At 40.6% G+C, this 16,571-nt stretch overlaps 1 protein-coding gene across 2 annotated transcripts in view; it reads left to right on the top strand.

The window, feature by feature from the left end:
- Nucleotides 1-16,571, top strand: part of grik2 (glutamate receptor, ionotropic, kainate 2) — a 65,301-nt gene that overhangs the window by 35,948 nt on the left and 12,782 nt on the right. For both annotated transcript variants that reach the window (XM_005921601.2, XM_005921600.2), the window contains exons 7-13: nucleotides 4,689-4,832; nucleotides 5,690-5,797; nucleotides 8,671-8,784; nucleotides 8,906-9,112; nucleotides 11,435-11,658; nucleotides 15,051-15,169; nucleotides 16,118-16,335. In XM_005921601.2, the coding sequence (XP_005921663.1) occupies nucleotides 4,689-4,832; nucleotides 5,690-5,797; nucleotides 8,671-8,784; nucleotides 8,906-9,112; nucleotides 11,435-11,658; nucleotides 15,051-15,169; nucleotides 16,118-16,335 (1,134 nt within the window). The remainder of the gene's footprint in view (nucleotides 1-4,688; nucleotides 4,833-5,689; nucleotides 5,798-8,670; nucleotides 8,785-8,905; nucleotides 9,113-11,434; nucleotides 11,659-15,050; nucleotides 15,170-16,117; nucleotides 16,336-16,571) is intronic.

The following is a 16,571-nucleotide window of genomic DNA, read 5'->3' as shown; positions in this document are numbered from 1 at the left end:
CTGAGTATCTGCAGAACTACTGATCTAGTGGATTTTTTCCCACACAACTATCTCCGGGGTTAACAGAGAATGGTCTAAAAAATAGAAGATATCCTGGAAGCAGCAGTTCTCACTGCTTGAAGGCAACAGCAACTTAAATAACCACTCATTACAACCAAGGTATGCAGAAGAGTTGAAGCACTGAAGCATTAATGGGCTACAGCAGCAGAAGATCACACTTAGGTGCCACTCTGGGCATTTAGGAGCTTTAAACTAAGGCTTCACACGGACCAAAACTAGATAACATGGGAAAAGAAATGTTGCCTGGTCTCAGTTTCTGCTGCAGCATTCGGATAGTAGCGTCAGAATTTGGTCTAAACAACATGAAAGCATCAATCCATCTTGAATCAACACTTCAGGCTGCTGGAGGTGGTGTAATAGTATGCTGAATATTTCCTTGGCTCAGGCCAATTGAGCACTGTTTAAACACCACAGCCTACATGAGTGTTGTTGCTTACTGTGTCCACCCCTTTATAACCACAGTGTATCTATATGTTGATGGCTGCCTGCAGCAGGATAATGTACCATGGCACAAAACTCTAATCATCTCAAACTGGTTTCTCGAACATGACAATGACTTCACTGTACTCAAATAGCCTCCACAGTCACCAGACCTAAATCCAACAGGGAAGAAGAACAAAAGATTCACGACACGGGTGTGCAGGGGACAAATCTGCAGCAACTGTGTGATGCTATCATGGCACTGACTGTTTCAAGCATTCTGTTGCCACAAAGAATTAAGGGAGTTCTGAAAGCAAAGGGGATCCAACTGGTACTAGAAAAAATCTACCTAATAAAGTGGTTCAAATAAAGGGGTGGATGGAGAAGTCAAAAGTGCAAACACAGCAGTATGCAGAACTGTGTTTATACTATAATACATGAAATATCCCATTGTTACTTAAACAATACCTCATGTAGACAAACCTGTCTTCTGTGACCACAAATAAATACCTGTTGCCGATAATGGGGGTTTTTTTCAATCTAATTTTGCCATGGATGTGTACAGACAGCTCATCATAAAGTAGTCTGGCATTTATTCTACTATCCTAGCTGCTGTTTGTCAATTGTACTCATACTACATGGATTTCACAGTAGCATGTCTTCCTTGCCACTCTATTATCACATTTACTTGTAAAGCAGACATAATAACATCACAAATAACAATCAAAAGCCCTGTGTAAATTCAGAGGTCAGTCATAGTAATTATCATGTGAATGTGCGACTCCACTCGGCTGTGCGGAGCTTTATAGAGAGTTTCAGCTCAGTAAAACAGCAAAACAGAGCAACTGTACTCTTTTGGTTCAGTCTCACCCCCCTCGTCGCAGCATTGACTGACACTGCTGCTCTGTATCAGCAGGAGGTATAAAATGCAACTGTTTACTAAAGGTTTATGATATCAACTGGAAATGGGGCACAATTTCACAGCTCATTTCAGCTGCCCCGTAAGTCAGCAAAGAGTCTTTTACTGTTTATGCAGGTTTAAAACCTTTCATATTTCAAAGCTTAGAAAATATTTGCCACTGAGGAAGATACCCTGCTTGTCTCCAGTGCATATTTATGTATTTGTGCTTAAGAAACTCTCCATATTTTTTAAAAGGAAATAAATAATTTGGACGAGAATAAAATCTTTATGGGTAGCGCTTTCTAAGACAGCTTGGTAATCAGATGGACAGAAGGTAATAATAATGAAATAATGTGTTATTACCACTTAGTTACAAAGTACTAATAACCAAGTACTGTAATAGCTTGTATCGACAGTGGCTATTGTGGTTATATATGTCTAGCTGGGGGTTTTCTTGCGTGTTTGTTTGTTTGTTGGCTTGTTTTTGAAATATACTGACTTTCAAGTGGTCGTAACCTGATGTGCTGCGATAGGTCTAGGCTGCTGAGGGCCTTCCCATGATGCATTGAGCGTTTCTTCTTCACTCACCTTTTGTAATCACTGTGTGCTTACACACCACTCTGCATTTAATCATTAGTTACTATTAATCTCTGGCTCTCTTCCAGGCCTGTTTTCCTTCCTTCCGTCACCCCCAACCGGTCATGGCAGATGGCTGCTTCTGCCAGAGGTTTCTTCCTGTTAAATGAGCCTTTTTTTTTCCCTATTGTCGTCAAGTGCTTCCGCAAAGTTTAATTGTTGAAATGTTCTTTGTATAATTGTGGGATCTTTGCCTTACAATATAAAGCACCTTGAGGTAATTGCTGTTGTGATTTGGTGCTATTTAAATAAAATTTAATTAAATTGAATTTTATTGATCATTATTAAGCCTACTTTCTGGCCCTTATTGCACAGTTAAACATAGTCCAATGTTACTTAGCTACAACCATTGTTGAGGCAAGATGTCATTTGGTAATTCTTTAGATATTACTTCATAATTTAGTGTTATAACATTCTGTTTCCATATAGTACCTTCTTGTGTCCTTAATTCAATATTACCACATTATTACCAAGCTCTAATAAAAAAGTCTTCCTCTTTATGCTACAAATAGCTTAGGAATAAACAAACAGCTCAAAATCTGGCATTTCTTGAAGGTAAAGGCACAAGTTCATCTGTTAAGCTTTTCTAAAAATGAATCATCACTCTCCTGTCACACATCAAGCTTGTGCTTAAGCACTCCAATTTCACTTCACATGCAAAGCTATGAAAAGTGAACTAAAAATAGACTTCCAAGTAGAGAATTTTGATAGATTTTCGAAAACAAGATGTAAGGCTGTTATTCCCAGAAGTGTATTTCACAGAACATCTTTGTAGCCAAGACGATTAACTGAAAAGACAGTGCGCACCGCAGTTTGACCCAAAAGAATAAAGAGTTTGTCAATGGAGGAGTTGGAATGTGATATTGACTGATTTTGGAATGGGGGAAAAAATCAAGTAGTTTAGAGGAAAGTTAAAAGGTCAGTGGCAAAATTTAAATGAAAAGGTATTTAAAAAAGAAATAGCAGGCTCGGAGATTTAATTTGAATTTCATAAATTCTGCAATGCCACAGCCAAACTAAAATCAATCAAAGAATATTATCCATGGAATAAATGCATTCAGAATGTGTTACATACTTTTGAAATTCAGTGCAGTGGACGGGGATTGAATGTGAATAATACTTATATAACTTCTTTTTTTTTTTTTTTTTTACATAAATTGCTAAAATAACTTGATTCAGTCCAACAGCAAGTCTTAGTCGGCCAGCAAACGAATGATTGGACGTGACAAACTTTCCGTTCAAAGGAAAGAAAATAGTACTGACTGTGTTTAAAACTCCTCCTCGCTATTCAAGAAATAGAGTAGTGCAGTGACAGAGTCTTTTCCTAGTGAGTATTTGTCACGAACACCACACACACACACACACACACACACACACACACACACACACACACACGCACACTGCTGCCACTGGGAGAGCAGATATGGCCCTAGCTGTTCCCTTTTCCAGGAAAGCATTGGGGATGAAAGAGCGCAGAGATAGGTCTCCCATTCTCTGATCTACTGCTGCCTTTGACATCAGCAGTCATCAACTCCAAAAGAAGAGGAGAAAAGGGGGGAAAGAAAAAAATCATCAATCTTCCCTTCACTGCAACCACACATGAACTCCATCAACTCTGTCTATTTTTCATTCCGTTTCTGCTACCAGGAAACTCTCTCTCTCTTTTTTTTTCTTTGCTGTTAGAAGTAAGATGCATTCCTTTACCTGACCTCTCACCATTTATAAGGCTTGGTATAAAGTGCACAGAGAGCACACGCTTTCTCCTGCTTCTTGCCCTCATGTATGAAGTGGATGCTTCACAGCGCCTATAGAGCAAATATAGGGAACCAGCAGCTCGGCAGCCTCCTGCTACGTGTCGAGCTGCACTGAAGGCCAGCTCATTTTCTCTGGCAGCAAGCACATTCACAAAGATTCTATAGCTGCAAATACTTTGCGGTCTCAGAGTAACTCCTCTCACTTCCTTGCAGTTTGGTCATCCACGACTTGTCAAATAAGATCACCATAGTGTATTTCAGCCTGTGTGGGACCGTGGAAAGTGGATCTGCGATGAGCTGAGCGTGGAGTGTGTCAAACTGTGTGGACTGACGGCATGAAAAGAATTCATGTGTGCCAACTGGAGCGGTGGAGATAAATCACAGCTTGTCAGTGTGTGAGAAATTTCAGCTCCAGCGTTTACGCCCTTTGATGACTTATTATGAGGGTTATATGCATAGCTGTCTTAGGTGTTTTTCAGTGCAACCCTTTGTCCTTTGTACTTAGCATGTTGCACTGAGTGTGCCAGAGAGAGTCGTCCTGTCTGCACCGGTGCCCGTTTTGTGCTCCCTCTCTCTGGGGGAACAGGCACACCCATCAGGAACCATTAGTCTTCACACTGACGTGGCGCCCTTCCACTGAGAGACTATCCCTGGCAGAGCTTTCTGATTGCCTCAGACAGTGGTTGGATATTTTTACTAACAAGCTGAGACACTGTGCCATTTGTGTGGGGCATTTACTGCTGGCTCTACTCCTAATTCATGTTGTAGTGACTTATGACTAAAGCAAGTCATCTGAGACTTCACACAGTTTCTTATGTCCCTGCACAGGTGAATTAATGGGGAGATGAAAGGTTGTGTGGACAGAAGTATCAAGTGGTCTTATAAAATGTCTAATAGTATTACCCTCCTGTTTGCAGACCGATGCAGCCCTGATGTATGATGCCGTGCATGTGGTGGCGGTGGCAGTGCAGCAGTCGCAGCAGATCACTGTGAGCTCTCTGCAGTGTAATCGCCACAAGCCGTGGCGCTTTGGAGGGCGTTTCATCAACCTTATCAAAGAGGTATAAGGTCACTGTTTTCAGTGTGCACTCCAGCTTGACCTTTGACCTGTGGGATCTACTGAACATTGTACCTTTCTTATTGTGTTATATGGATTAGCGCAGTCATGTTTGCAAGCATTTTATGTGTGCATCTCTGGAATTATTTAGTTAACACATGTGATACAGTTTCAGTGCAGCTTTCCAATCAGCCTTTATTGGTCCAGAAAGCTGTGGTCATTTATCACAGAAACCATATAAGCATCTTAAATAAGTTTATTATCTAATCATTAATTCTAAATAATCTTTAGAAAAAAAAATGAATCCGCAGCATTATCCACAGTAACTACATTTTTTGTTGTTTGTGCCATTGTCTTTCAACCACACTTTCTCAGTGCATATCTCCACCCGTGTTTATATCAAAGGCTCTGCATGCCTCCTTAACTCTAGTCAGGGTCAGCCATTTGCTTTGTTCTACAAAGCTCTTTCATTCTCTGGATGGTATCATTGCAGGTAATTTTCAGAATGAGCCATTGTAGTAGCTGGTGCTTCCTCCCCCTCCTGTGTCTGCTATCACTCCCCATGCCCGTCTGTTCCTCCAATGGCTTTGAAGTGAAACTTCAAGCACAATGAACCACATGCATAATGAACTCTTACCTGTCAAACCTGCTTCTGTTCTCGCTGCTTTATTGTTTCTTGTTATGTTGTTGAGATAGACAGTAAGGGGAGAGCCAGATGGAATTCATAATTGGGAAAGAAAAACTTTTATGGTTAGGGGTTGGATTGATATTGCTGAGAAAGGCAATGTCTTAAGGTTAATGGAATGACTGTGTTCAGAGCTGAGGATTTTAGTTCATCGTGCTGTGTATTTCTATCTTTAGGCACACTGGGATGGTTTGACAGGACGTGTCCTTTTTAACAAGACCAATGGACTGAGAACTGATTTTGACCTAGATGTCATCAGTCTGAAGGAGGAGGGGCTGGAAAAGGTGTGTCACTCGTTGGTGTAGCTCATGCTTGCAGTCATGGCAAAAATAAAGTAAGCCCTCTTTCGATTCTAAGGAATCGCGTTACAAAAAAATAACTTAAAAGTCTTAAAATGATACAACATCAGATGATCTACAAAACATTAAATATTACACAGTGTCATTATTTATTTTTAAAATTAAGCCAAAATGCAAAGGTAGTGTGTGAAAAACTAAGTACATTGTTACTGCTTCCACAGGGATTAAAAGGGTAAGGAGCAGCCAAGTGCTGATAATCAAATGGACTTAATTAATTGATCATCAGTAAGTGTGAGCACCTCTATAAAAGAAGAAGTTTTGGCTGTTTGCTGTTCTGGAGCTTTCGCCGTGAAGAAAAGACATTAGGAATAATCCTAACGAAGCAGTTGGTGCTGCCCATCAATCTGGGCCATTTCCAAACGATTTGGAGTCTATCATTCTTGAATGAGAGAGATTATTTGCAAGTGGAAAACATTCAAAACAGTTGCCAGTCTTCCCAGGAGTGAACGTTCCAACAAATCCACACAGAGAGATCGCGCCATGCAATGCTCAGAGAAAATAAAAAAACCCAAGAGCTACATCTCAGACTCTACACACCACAGTTATCATGTTAAATCCTAAAGTTCGTGACGTTACAATTAGAGAAAGACTAAACGGACTAAATGGCTTGGTTTAAAGGGATTTCAGGGGAAAGTCTCCTCTTTCTAAAATTAACATGGCAGCACAGCTTAGGTTTACAAAGTTGCATCTGAACAAACTGCAAGGGTTTTGGAGCGATGTCCTTCGGACAGATCAGATAAAAGTGGAGATGTCTGGCCATAATGTAGATCTCCATGTTTGTTGAAAACCAAACACAGCATATCAACACAAACACCTCACACCAGCTGTCGAGTCCAGTAGCGGAGGGGTGATGATTTGGGCTTGTTTTGCAGCCACGGGACCTGGGAGTTGCAGTCACTTAGTCGACCATGAGTTCCCTTGTGTATCAAATTATTCTAGAGTCAAATGTGAGGCCATCTGTCCAACAGCTAAAGCTTGGTTGAAATTGGGTCATCCAACAGGCCAATATCCCAAGCACAGCTGCAGATCTACACCAGAGTGGCTAAAAAAGAGAAGAACTGAGGTTTTGCAATAGCTCGGTCCTTTTTATATACAGGGAGTGCAGAATTATTAGGCAAGTTGTATTTTTGAGGAATAATTTTATTATTGAACAACAACCATGTTCTCAATGAACCCAAAAAACTCATTAATATCAAAGCTGAATGTTTGTGGAAGTAGTTTTTAGTTTGTTTTTAGTTTTAGCTATTTTAGGGGGATATCTGTGTGTGCAGGTGACTATTACTGTGCATAATTATTAGGCAACTTAACAAAAAACAAATATATACCCATTTCAATTATTTATTTTTACCAGTGAAACCAATATAACATCTCCACATTCACAAATATACATTTCTGACATTCAAAAACAAAACAAAAACAAATCAGCGACCAATATAGCCACCTTTCTTTGCAAGGACACTCAAAAGCCTGCCATCCATGGATTCTGTCAGTGTTTTGATCTGTTCACCATCAACATTGCGTGCAGCAGCAACCACAGCCTCCCAGACACTGTTCAGAGAGGTGTACTGTTTTCCCTCCTTGTAAATCTCACATTTGATGATGGACCACAGGTTCTCAATGGGGTTCAGATCAGGTGAACAAGGAGGCCATGTCATTAGTTTTTCTTCTTTTATACCCTTTCTTGCCAGCCACGCTGTGGAGTACTTGGACGCGTGTGATGGAGCATTGTCCTGCATGAAAATCATGTTTTTCTTGAAGGATGCAGACTTCTTCCTGTACCACTGCTTGAAGAAGGTGTCTTCCAGAAACTGGCAGTAGGACTGGGAGTTGAGCTTGACTCCATCCTCAACCCGAAAAGGCCCCACCAGCCCAAACCAGTACTCCACCTCCACCTTGCTGGCGTCTGAGTCGGACTGGAGCTCTCTGCCCTTTACCAATCCAGCCACGGGCCCATCCATCTGGCCCATCAAGACTCACTCTCATTTCATCAGTCCATAAAACCTTAGAAAAACCAGTCTTGAGATATTTCTTGGCCCAGTCTTGACGTTTCAGCTTGTGTGTCTTGTTCAGTGGTGGTCGTCTTTCAGCCTTTCTTACCTTGGCCATGTCTCTGAGTATTGCACACCTTGTGCTTTTGGGCACTCCAGTGATGTTGCAGCTCTGAAATATGGCCAAACTGGTGGCAAGTGGCATCTTGGCAGCTGCACGCTTGACTTTTCTCAGTTCATGGGCAGTTATTTTGCGCCTTGGTTTTTCCACACGCTTCTTGCGACCCTGTTGACTATTTTGAATGAAACGCTTGATTGTTCGATGATCACGCTTCAGAAGCTTTGCAATTTTGAGACTGCTGCATCCCTCTGCAAGATATCTCACTATTTTTGACTTTTCTGAGCCTGTCAAGTCCTTCTTTTGACCCATTTTGCCAAAGGAAAGGACGTTGCCTAATAATTATGCACACCTGATATAGGGTGTTGATGTCATTAGACCACACCCCTTCTCATTACAGAGATGCACATCACCTAATATGCTTAATTGGTAGTAGGCTTTCGAGCCTAAACAGCTTGGAGTAAGACAACATGCATGAAGAGGATGATGTGGACAAAATACTCATTTGCCTAATAATTCTGCACTACCTGTATATATATATATATATTTAAAAAAAAGTTAGAACTGAAAGAGGGTGTACTTTCTTTTTAGTATGACCATAAGTACCAAATGTAAGTGGGGGTGATTTGAAGTGTTTCATTTCCCATCTGTAGACAAGAGGATATAAACTTTACTCTGAATTGTTTCAACAGATTGGAACATGGGATCCTCCCAGCGGTTTAAATATGACAGAGACTCACAAAAGCAAGACGTCCAACATCACTGATTCTCTGGCTAACAAATCCCTGCGTGTATCCACCATACTGGTAGACACGGCCGAATGAAAACACTAACAGCAGACACTCACAGTCTCAATTGCACCTGAAAAATATATAATACAAAACTCAGACTTCTGCACTCCTACAGCAGTTTGTTTTCCCTGTACAGGAGGAGCCATATGTGATGTTTAAGAAGTCAGACAAGCCTCTATATGGGAACGATCGCTTTGAGGGCTACTGTATCGACCTGCTGAGGGAACTCTCCTCCATTCTAGGCTTCCGCTATGAGGTTCGATTAGTTGAAGATGGGAAGTACGGTGCGCTGGATGAGAGCACAGGCCAGTGGAACGGCATGGTGCGGGAGCTCATGGACCACGTGAGTCGGCACTCACCAAGGAGAAGACAACACTCAGTCATTAGAATAAAAAACTATTATATTAATTAAAGCGAAACACTTTCTGCTTTCTATTAATCATATTTTATAATGGTCCACTATTTTTTCTTCATGTATTTTAATAAAGCTACTCCATATTGCAAGCTGATTCAAAACAAAAAGAATTGCATCTCTAAATGCTTAAATGGGACTTTAAAAAAAAAAAGAAAAAAAAATCTTCTCATTATTAAGTCATTTGTGTCTTCATCTGCTGGTACAGTCGGAATATTTTATTTCTGAAAGCCAAAATTTATTTTCCACTTAGGCAGAGCAGTCTGCCATATTCCTTCTTGTCCTTCTTTGTCTGAATGAATAAATCTTTGAAATTCTTCAATACCGATTTGAAATGGAAACAGGCTGAAATATTGCCACTGAACAAGCATATGTCTTTAATATGAGATTACAGTGTTAACAAAAAAGGACCTCTTACTGTGTCGAGTTTCTTTGTGGCATCTGAAACTTTGACAAACCAAATTATGTAGTCTTTCAGTTTCAAATATAAGGGTAAAAAAAAGGTTAACTCCTGGGTTTTGCTAGTGCTGCAGCCTCAAGATTGATTTATACTTTTGCATCAAAGCTACAGCACAGCTTAAAATGCTTCTCCTCCGCAACTACGTGTTGCGTCGACACAGACCTCGACAACCGTGCTTGGTCTGCTTAGTGGAAAGACAGGATATTGATCAGATAAAGCCTCTGTGAAACAAAATGTAATAGGCTGTAAAAGCAAGTAACCTGCCAATGTAGCTATGTGCCGTTTTCTCGTTTTCGGAGTGCTGCCAATCCTTTTATAGACTCAGTTCGTATATCTTCTTTCCTTCCTGCCTTTCAGTAACTATCAATATTTATTAGCTCTAAGTTAAACATACTTAGAGCTGTTTAAGCACACAAAGTAGCTCAGCACAGTAAAAAGAAATGTCCGAGAAGCGAAGACGCACCAGCACACAAGTATGCTTCCAATGCTGTCTGCTCTTTGTGTAGGCTAGACAGTGGGAGTATAAAAAGATAAAGTTTTACTTGGCCTGATATGACCAGTAGCTTACAGTGGCTACCCTTAGGTCATATTCACAAGTTAACTGCTATTGTTTGATGAATAAACTTCTGGGTCCAGTGATCAATGTTTCCTGGCTTCCACTGCAGCCTGCAAGAATTAGGAAAAGGGATAACTGATACCGAGGGAATGTGCATTTTAATGCATTTTTAGAATCCAGCAATAGACTATGTCATTATCACCAGTGAGTTTAACATTTTATCAGGCAAGTCCTTTTGTTTGCCTTCATGCAGCCAAAGCAGGCTGGCTGCAGCCAAAGCTGTGATTGGTCAGCGCTAATCGAACTACAAATGAACTACAAATGGAAACCAGAAGCCTTTTAGCGCCAAAAATTGTGTCTCTCACTTGTAGATTCTTTGTCCTCATATGCAAATATATCTGTGTTTACAGAGAAGCAATTTAGCAGTTGTTGGAGTTTAATTGACTTGCTTGATTTTCATTGTTTATTAGGTTTATTTATTTATTGTGACCGTTTGTATTATTTATTACAGTTCTGCTTCCACACTGTGTATTACCATAGAAAGCTATCTGACAATTATGACATTTGGTGCTGTATAGGAAGCTTTTCTAAGCCTCAGATATATAGATGACTTCTTATGAGGAAAAATTATAGCAAAAAGCCCTGAAAGATTCTGCTTGAAACAGAATCTTCAAAAAATCTAGAAACTGTAAAAAAAAAAAAAAACACAAAAAAAAAAAAAAAATATATATATATATAGATAGATAGATAGATATTGTATATATTAATATATATATATATATAGAATACTTATATATATGTACGTATATATATAATTTTTTTTTTTTTTTTTTTTTTTTTTTTTTACATCAAGTTACGGCTTGGAGCAATTATGCAAAAATACTACAGAGCAAGTGCTGAACTGTGCAGAAGGCTAATTTTCTATTCTGAGGCAACTTGAGGTTGAATTGTTGAAAATTAATCTAATCCTAAGATTGTTGCCCCTTATAAAAAAGGATCAGACATATAACCTGTAATTTCCAGACCAACTCAGCCTCCCACCTAATAATCTAGTCGAAGTAATGATCCTAGCTACGTTTTTTTTCCCTCATGTCATGTCTCTGCCTCCTGTACATATTGAGCAGAGCAGCTGCTGACAGAAATCAGATCTTAATTGAATTGGCTGGGATTTTTTTTTTCTACTGGTGAACAAACACCCATCCCCCTATTTGACGTCGCCGCTGTTTTCTCATTGCAGAAAGCAGACCTTGCAGTTGCTCCTCTGGCCATCACTTACGTCAGAGAGAAGGTCATCGACTTCTCCAAGCCCTTCATGACGCTGGGGATAAGTATCCTGTACCGCAAGCCCAACGGCACCAATCCTGGGGTCTTCTCCTTCCTCAACCCCCTCTCGCCTGATATCTGGATGTATATTCTGCTGGCTTGCTTGGGTGTCAGTTGTGTGCTGTTTGTCATAGCCAGGTAACATGTCAACCCCCCTGTTTGCTTCCGTTGCTTGACTTCACTCTCCCCCTCCTGCTTGCCTCCTTTGACTAACATGCAGCAGTTGATGACTTCTGTAATATGAAGATGTGTGCTGAAACAAAAGGATATGAAATCTGCAGTAAACATATAAGAAAGGACCATGGCAGCATTTTTGCCAACATTCGAATGTTTTGGAAAAGTTCACATTTTACCAAAATATAATTGCAATAATGGATTTAAACATGGTCCACATCCTACTATGGTCCCGATAAGTATAGAGCAATATTTCAGGCATATTTGCACAAGCATCAGCAACTGTAAAACCAGCAAACTGATATTTATTGTAAGAAATGTGCAGTAATCTAAGGTACACTGCTGATACTGTACAAATACATTTCCTACAATATTTTAATCGACCTATCCGCCGAAGAAAAAAAAAACCCAGATGCATGACCAACGCATTATGATGTGTGTGTGGGCTTTTCTTCTTCTTCTTTGATCCTGAGAGGTTTTGGTTTAACACACATTTCATCAAATGTTACTGGCAAAATGATCACATGAGAGGAAAGCAGCAACTGTCACCTAAGTTAGTTCAGAATATGCAAATTAAACCCATAGTTATTTGCTCCCACATTTATTCATGGTAAGTAAAAAGCATGCAATCCTATTGATATTCTTCTGGTTGCGATAAAAATGACCTTGAGATCTGATATTTCTAATTTTGCTTCTATGAAATTATAATGCGTATATCTGCATCATGCCATTTTTGCACACAATAGCAATACAGAGTCCTTTGCGTCACTCTATGTGACAAAAATATCCAGCAAAGTTTAAATCTTAAGCACGGTGTTCTCTACAGCTTGCTGATCTGGTTCCCTCATAATTACAGTATTGATTGCACGGCCACCGGATGATTGGCCGATCCTCCAAATGCAGAGTATATTATTTTCTTTCTCAAATATAGCAGGAGTTGTGAGCTTATGAAGTCCAAGTTTGCACAATAAAACACTAAACAGTACATCGTTGAACTGCATCCCACACGTTAACACACTTTTTTCTTTTTCCTAAATAAGCTATCGGATTTCAGGCTCCAGAGAAATACATATCACTCAGTGCATCCTCCCAGCTCTGTTTGCGGTTGAATTGATTTCTCCCTTTATTAACAAAACAAATGGTATTATTTCAGCTCGCAAAACCCTTTTTCATGGTAGAAAATGTCCACTTGCAAACAAGAATAGATTATATAAATTGTATTAGACTGTGTTTACATGAATTGCAGGCTCTTGTAATTTTACATTCCAACTTCCAGATGTCTGTGATTTTTTTAAGACACCAAACACAACCTCTTCACTTGGCCTGAGACAAGAAAGGCAACAGATCTATAAAGCCAGGCAAAGTAATTGAATTGAACAGACAGCTAATGGAGGGCGTGCGTTTTGTGTTATTGTGGCCGGGGACAAGCGAAGGGGAAGAGGGACAGGAGTAGGGGAACGGAGAGGGAGAGAGAGGGAAAGCGTCTTTTTAGAATTCCGTGTGCAATTCGACATGTCCCCTGTGCTGGATGTGAGGAGGTGACCTTACGTCCTCGTGTTCCACATCCTCTTCCTCCTGCTGATCGGTGTGCAGAACACGGCCTGCAGGAATACGGGCCAGCTGCAGACAAAGGTCATACAGAGGAGCCATCAAACCTGGTACATACAGAATACACATGTAGACACTGGGAGAAACAAACACTGTCCAATCAAATCTGCACCAGCAACCTACATACATCTGTTGTGTTCTACGATCGGCTGCGGGCTACAGCAATTACGTGCATTGTCTGTGTACAAAAACATAACGAAATAATCAGAAAACACGTTTGACTTTGAGATGCAATCGGTGCAGCCAATGCAAATACCCAGTTGCTACCACATGAAAAACTCACCCACACAGATGTAAAGGCATATTTATGCGCCAGACGCTTGATGCACGCAGGCATAAGTGCATGCGACCACATAAAAACATGCGAGCGCGCTCACTGCATTCTGAACAGCTCTGCAAGGCCATTGTGTTGTTTCAGTTGCCTGTGATACCAAGGAGACAGAGCTCGTTGACATTCCAATAAATCAGGCATCCTGATGGTGTTGACATGAAGAATTATAGCGTGCCATCACAGCCATGTCCACACAGATGATTTTCACTGAATGGAAAATAACTGTAAAGGAAGGGCATTGTGACAAAAATGTTGCCATGTTCCCAGTGCTTGTAAAATAAGAACAGTAATTAGCGTGCTCCAAATGGCACTCATATGTACAGACGGAAAGCAAATTGTAGGAAAACCAAAGTCTTTGGCTGTTACAGTGGGATATTTTTTTGGCACAGTTTGGGTCCCCTGAGAGCATATGGTCACTTTAAATCTATACAAATCTGTTCTGACACATATACGATATATGCTATATAAACACATTTATTCCCTTTCTGTGTCTAAGAGGCACAGCTGACAAATGGCATCACATGTTCACACAGTATAAAACCTTAAGACTCTGCCTACAGGCTTATTAGCATGCAGTATATCGGGGAAAGGCTTCTCAACACCATTACCTGTCAGGCCCCTCAACTCTGCATAAGCAATGTTCCCTCTATCAGCCACTTCAGCACAAACTCAATCAGTTCCTGATGCTTAACACTAACCCAATCACCTTGTGCTAATGCCATGCCACTTTTGCTTAGGATAATAAATGAGAAATGTCCACAAGTGACCCGAAGACACTGACAATCAGCCAAGGCGGGCAGCGTGTTCAGCAGGAGGAGGTTCATGGGGGAAGCAAAACAATCTGGAGGAAAAAAAATGAAGCGTGGGTTGCCAGGAAGAGAATGGTATAGGAGGATGTGAGGGGATGTGATGTGGGGGATTGCGAGAAAAAGGGAAAAGGAGAAGAACAGAGATTGCTGTTGGGAAACCAGAAGAAAAAAAGGAGAGCACAAGTCCCACGTTGGGGTGTTAAAATAAAATGGTATCCGCAGAGTAACGATAATTGTAGCTGCTGGGGGAAACACTTAAAGGCTCCTGACTAAGTGAATTGAAATGAGTTCCAAAGATCATTACACACAGGGACATTATCACCAGTGACAGCGTTATTCCAGTCTATTGATCCATTCTTACAATAAACTGATACCACTTGAATATGCCAATAAGTCTCGGCAAAATCTCAGCAAAAGCTGAAACGATTTGCTTTCGTCTCCGCAGAAGCGCTGATCCACAAAACAGGTTTTCTACACATTCACACTCTTTCTTCCTGCTGATAATGTTTTGAGATTCATGTCTTATCAGCCATTTAATCTGTACCACTGAAAACACTGTTCTGTCCTTTTGTGCTGACATGTGTGTCTTTCTGCTCTTTCCCTTATAGGTTTAGTCCTTATGAGTGGTACAACCCGCATCCATGCAACCCTGACTCAGATGTAGTGGAAAACAATTTTACGCTGCTCAATAGTTTCTGGTTTGGAGTTGGGGCACTCATGCAGCAAGGTAGTTGCCTCAGCCTGTGGCTACAGTTGCTTTGTGGAGCTGGAGCTCTCTACACCCCACTGTCCCTAAGGGTTGGGTTTGTTTTTTTTAACTAAGCCAGAGGCAATAGAGAGAGACCTCTAAAAGACCACACAGAAATTAGAATAAATGTGCATATATTTTAAAATAAATGTAACAGACTTAGGCTCATGGGAGCATGGGCTAAACCCGAATATGTAAACTAGGAACATGTTTCTAAAAACAACAGTTTTACAGCCTTTAGTCCACTTGAGTTAAATTAATGAGAGTGAGAGTGATTCTTGTATAAAATGCATAAAACGATTCTGTTTGCGAACAGACGTGTTGTTGAGCTCATTAGCTGAAAAAGACTTAAAAATAACATTCGCTTAAAAGTAAAGCTATGTTTGTTACTGTAGCAATGCCACTAATATCCGAGTGTCCTCTTCTCTTGCCTCTGGCCTATCAGCACCTAGAGATCAGTGGGGTGTGGAGTCAGGATGTGAGGTTACCTTGGGTACATGACTCTCTGGCCTAACCAGCCTGTTACCTCTCCACACAGTACTGCACCATCGATGTTGATGTGTTTAATTTGATATATGAGATTTATGCAAACACCTTGTTCTCTTTGAATGGCACTTTCCGGTAACTCTTGCATTATTTAAAGCACTCCCTTGTGACTGAGACGAGATAATTTCACTTGTTTGAGATCCAACAATCTGCTTGTTTTGAGAGCTCTCTCGAGTGATTTAATCTTGATGCGAGTGGCACATCTGCCTGCGCTGAGAACTTGATGAGTTCTCGAAACAAGCCCGTTTCTAAAGGCGTTAGTCCTCTCTGGTTTTTGCATGTTAAAAATAAACGTAATGAGAAGATTGGAATGTTAATGACTTGTTGAAATGAATGCATCTTGCTGTTTAACTTTCATTCTTGCCGCCTCCTTCACCCCAGGGTCAGAGCTCATGCCCAAGGCCCTGTCGACTCGAATAGTGGGAGGCATCTGGTGGTTCTTCACCCTCATCATCATTTCCTCCTATACAGCCAATTTGGCTGCTTTTCTCACTGTGGAGAGGATGGAATCGCCCATAGATTCAGCCGATGACCTGGCCAAACAAACTAAAATCCCATATGGGGTGGTGGAGGACGGTGCCACAATGACATTCTTCAAGGTAGCTGGATCTACGACGATGTTTGTGCAGTGGCTCTGTGAATAATGTTATTTTCTCACACATCAAATTTATAATCCTTTTAAGATTTCTCTCCTGGTTGATTTTCCAACACCTGTGTTTGCTGTGCAAATAGCAAACACTCCATGTGCAGTTAATTTGTCAGAAAAATGCAGAAGAGCAACTGGTGTTGAAAGTGCAGCCATTTTTTTTTTTAAAGTAGTCAAAGTAATCCACTG

The sequence above is a fragment of the Haplochromis burtoni genome, unplaced genomic scaffold (assembly GCF_018398535.1).
Source record: "Haplochromis burtoni strain Fernald_Lab_line unplaced genomic scaffold, NCSU_Asbu1 Contig_47, whole genome shotgun sequence".
In the NCBI taxonomy this organism is placed as follows: domain Eukaryota; kingdom Metazoa; phylum Chordata; class Actinopteri; order Cichliformes; family Cichlidae; genus Haplochromis; species Haplochromis burtoni.
The sequence above is the reverse complement of the archived record's forward strand: the minus strand, read 5'-3'. Positions and strand labels throughout refer to the sequence as shown.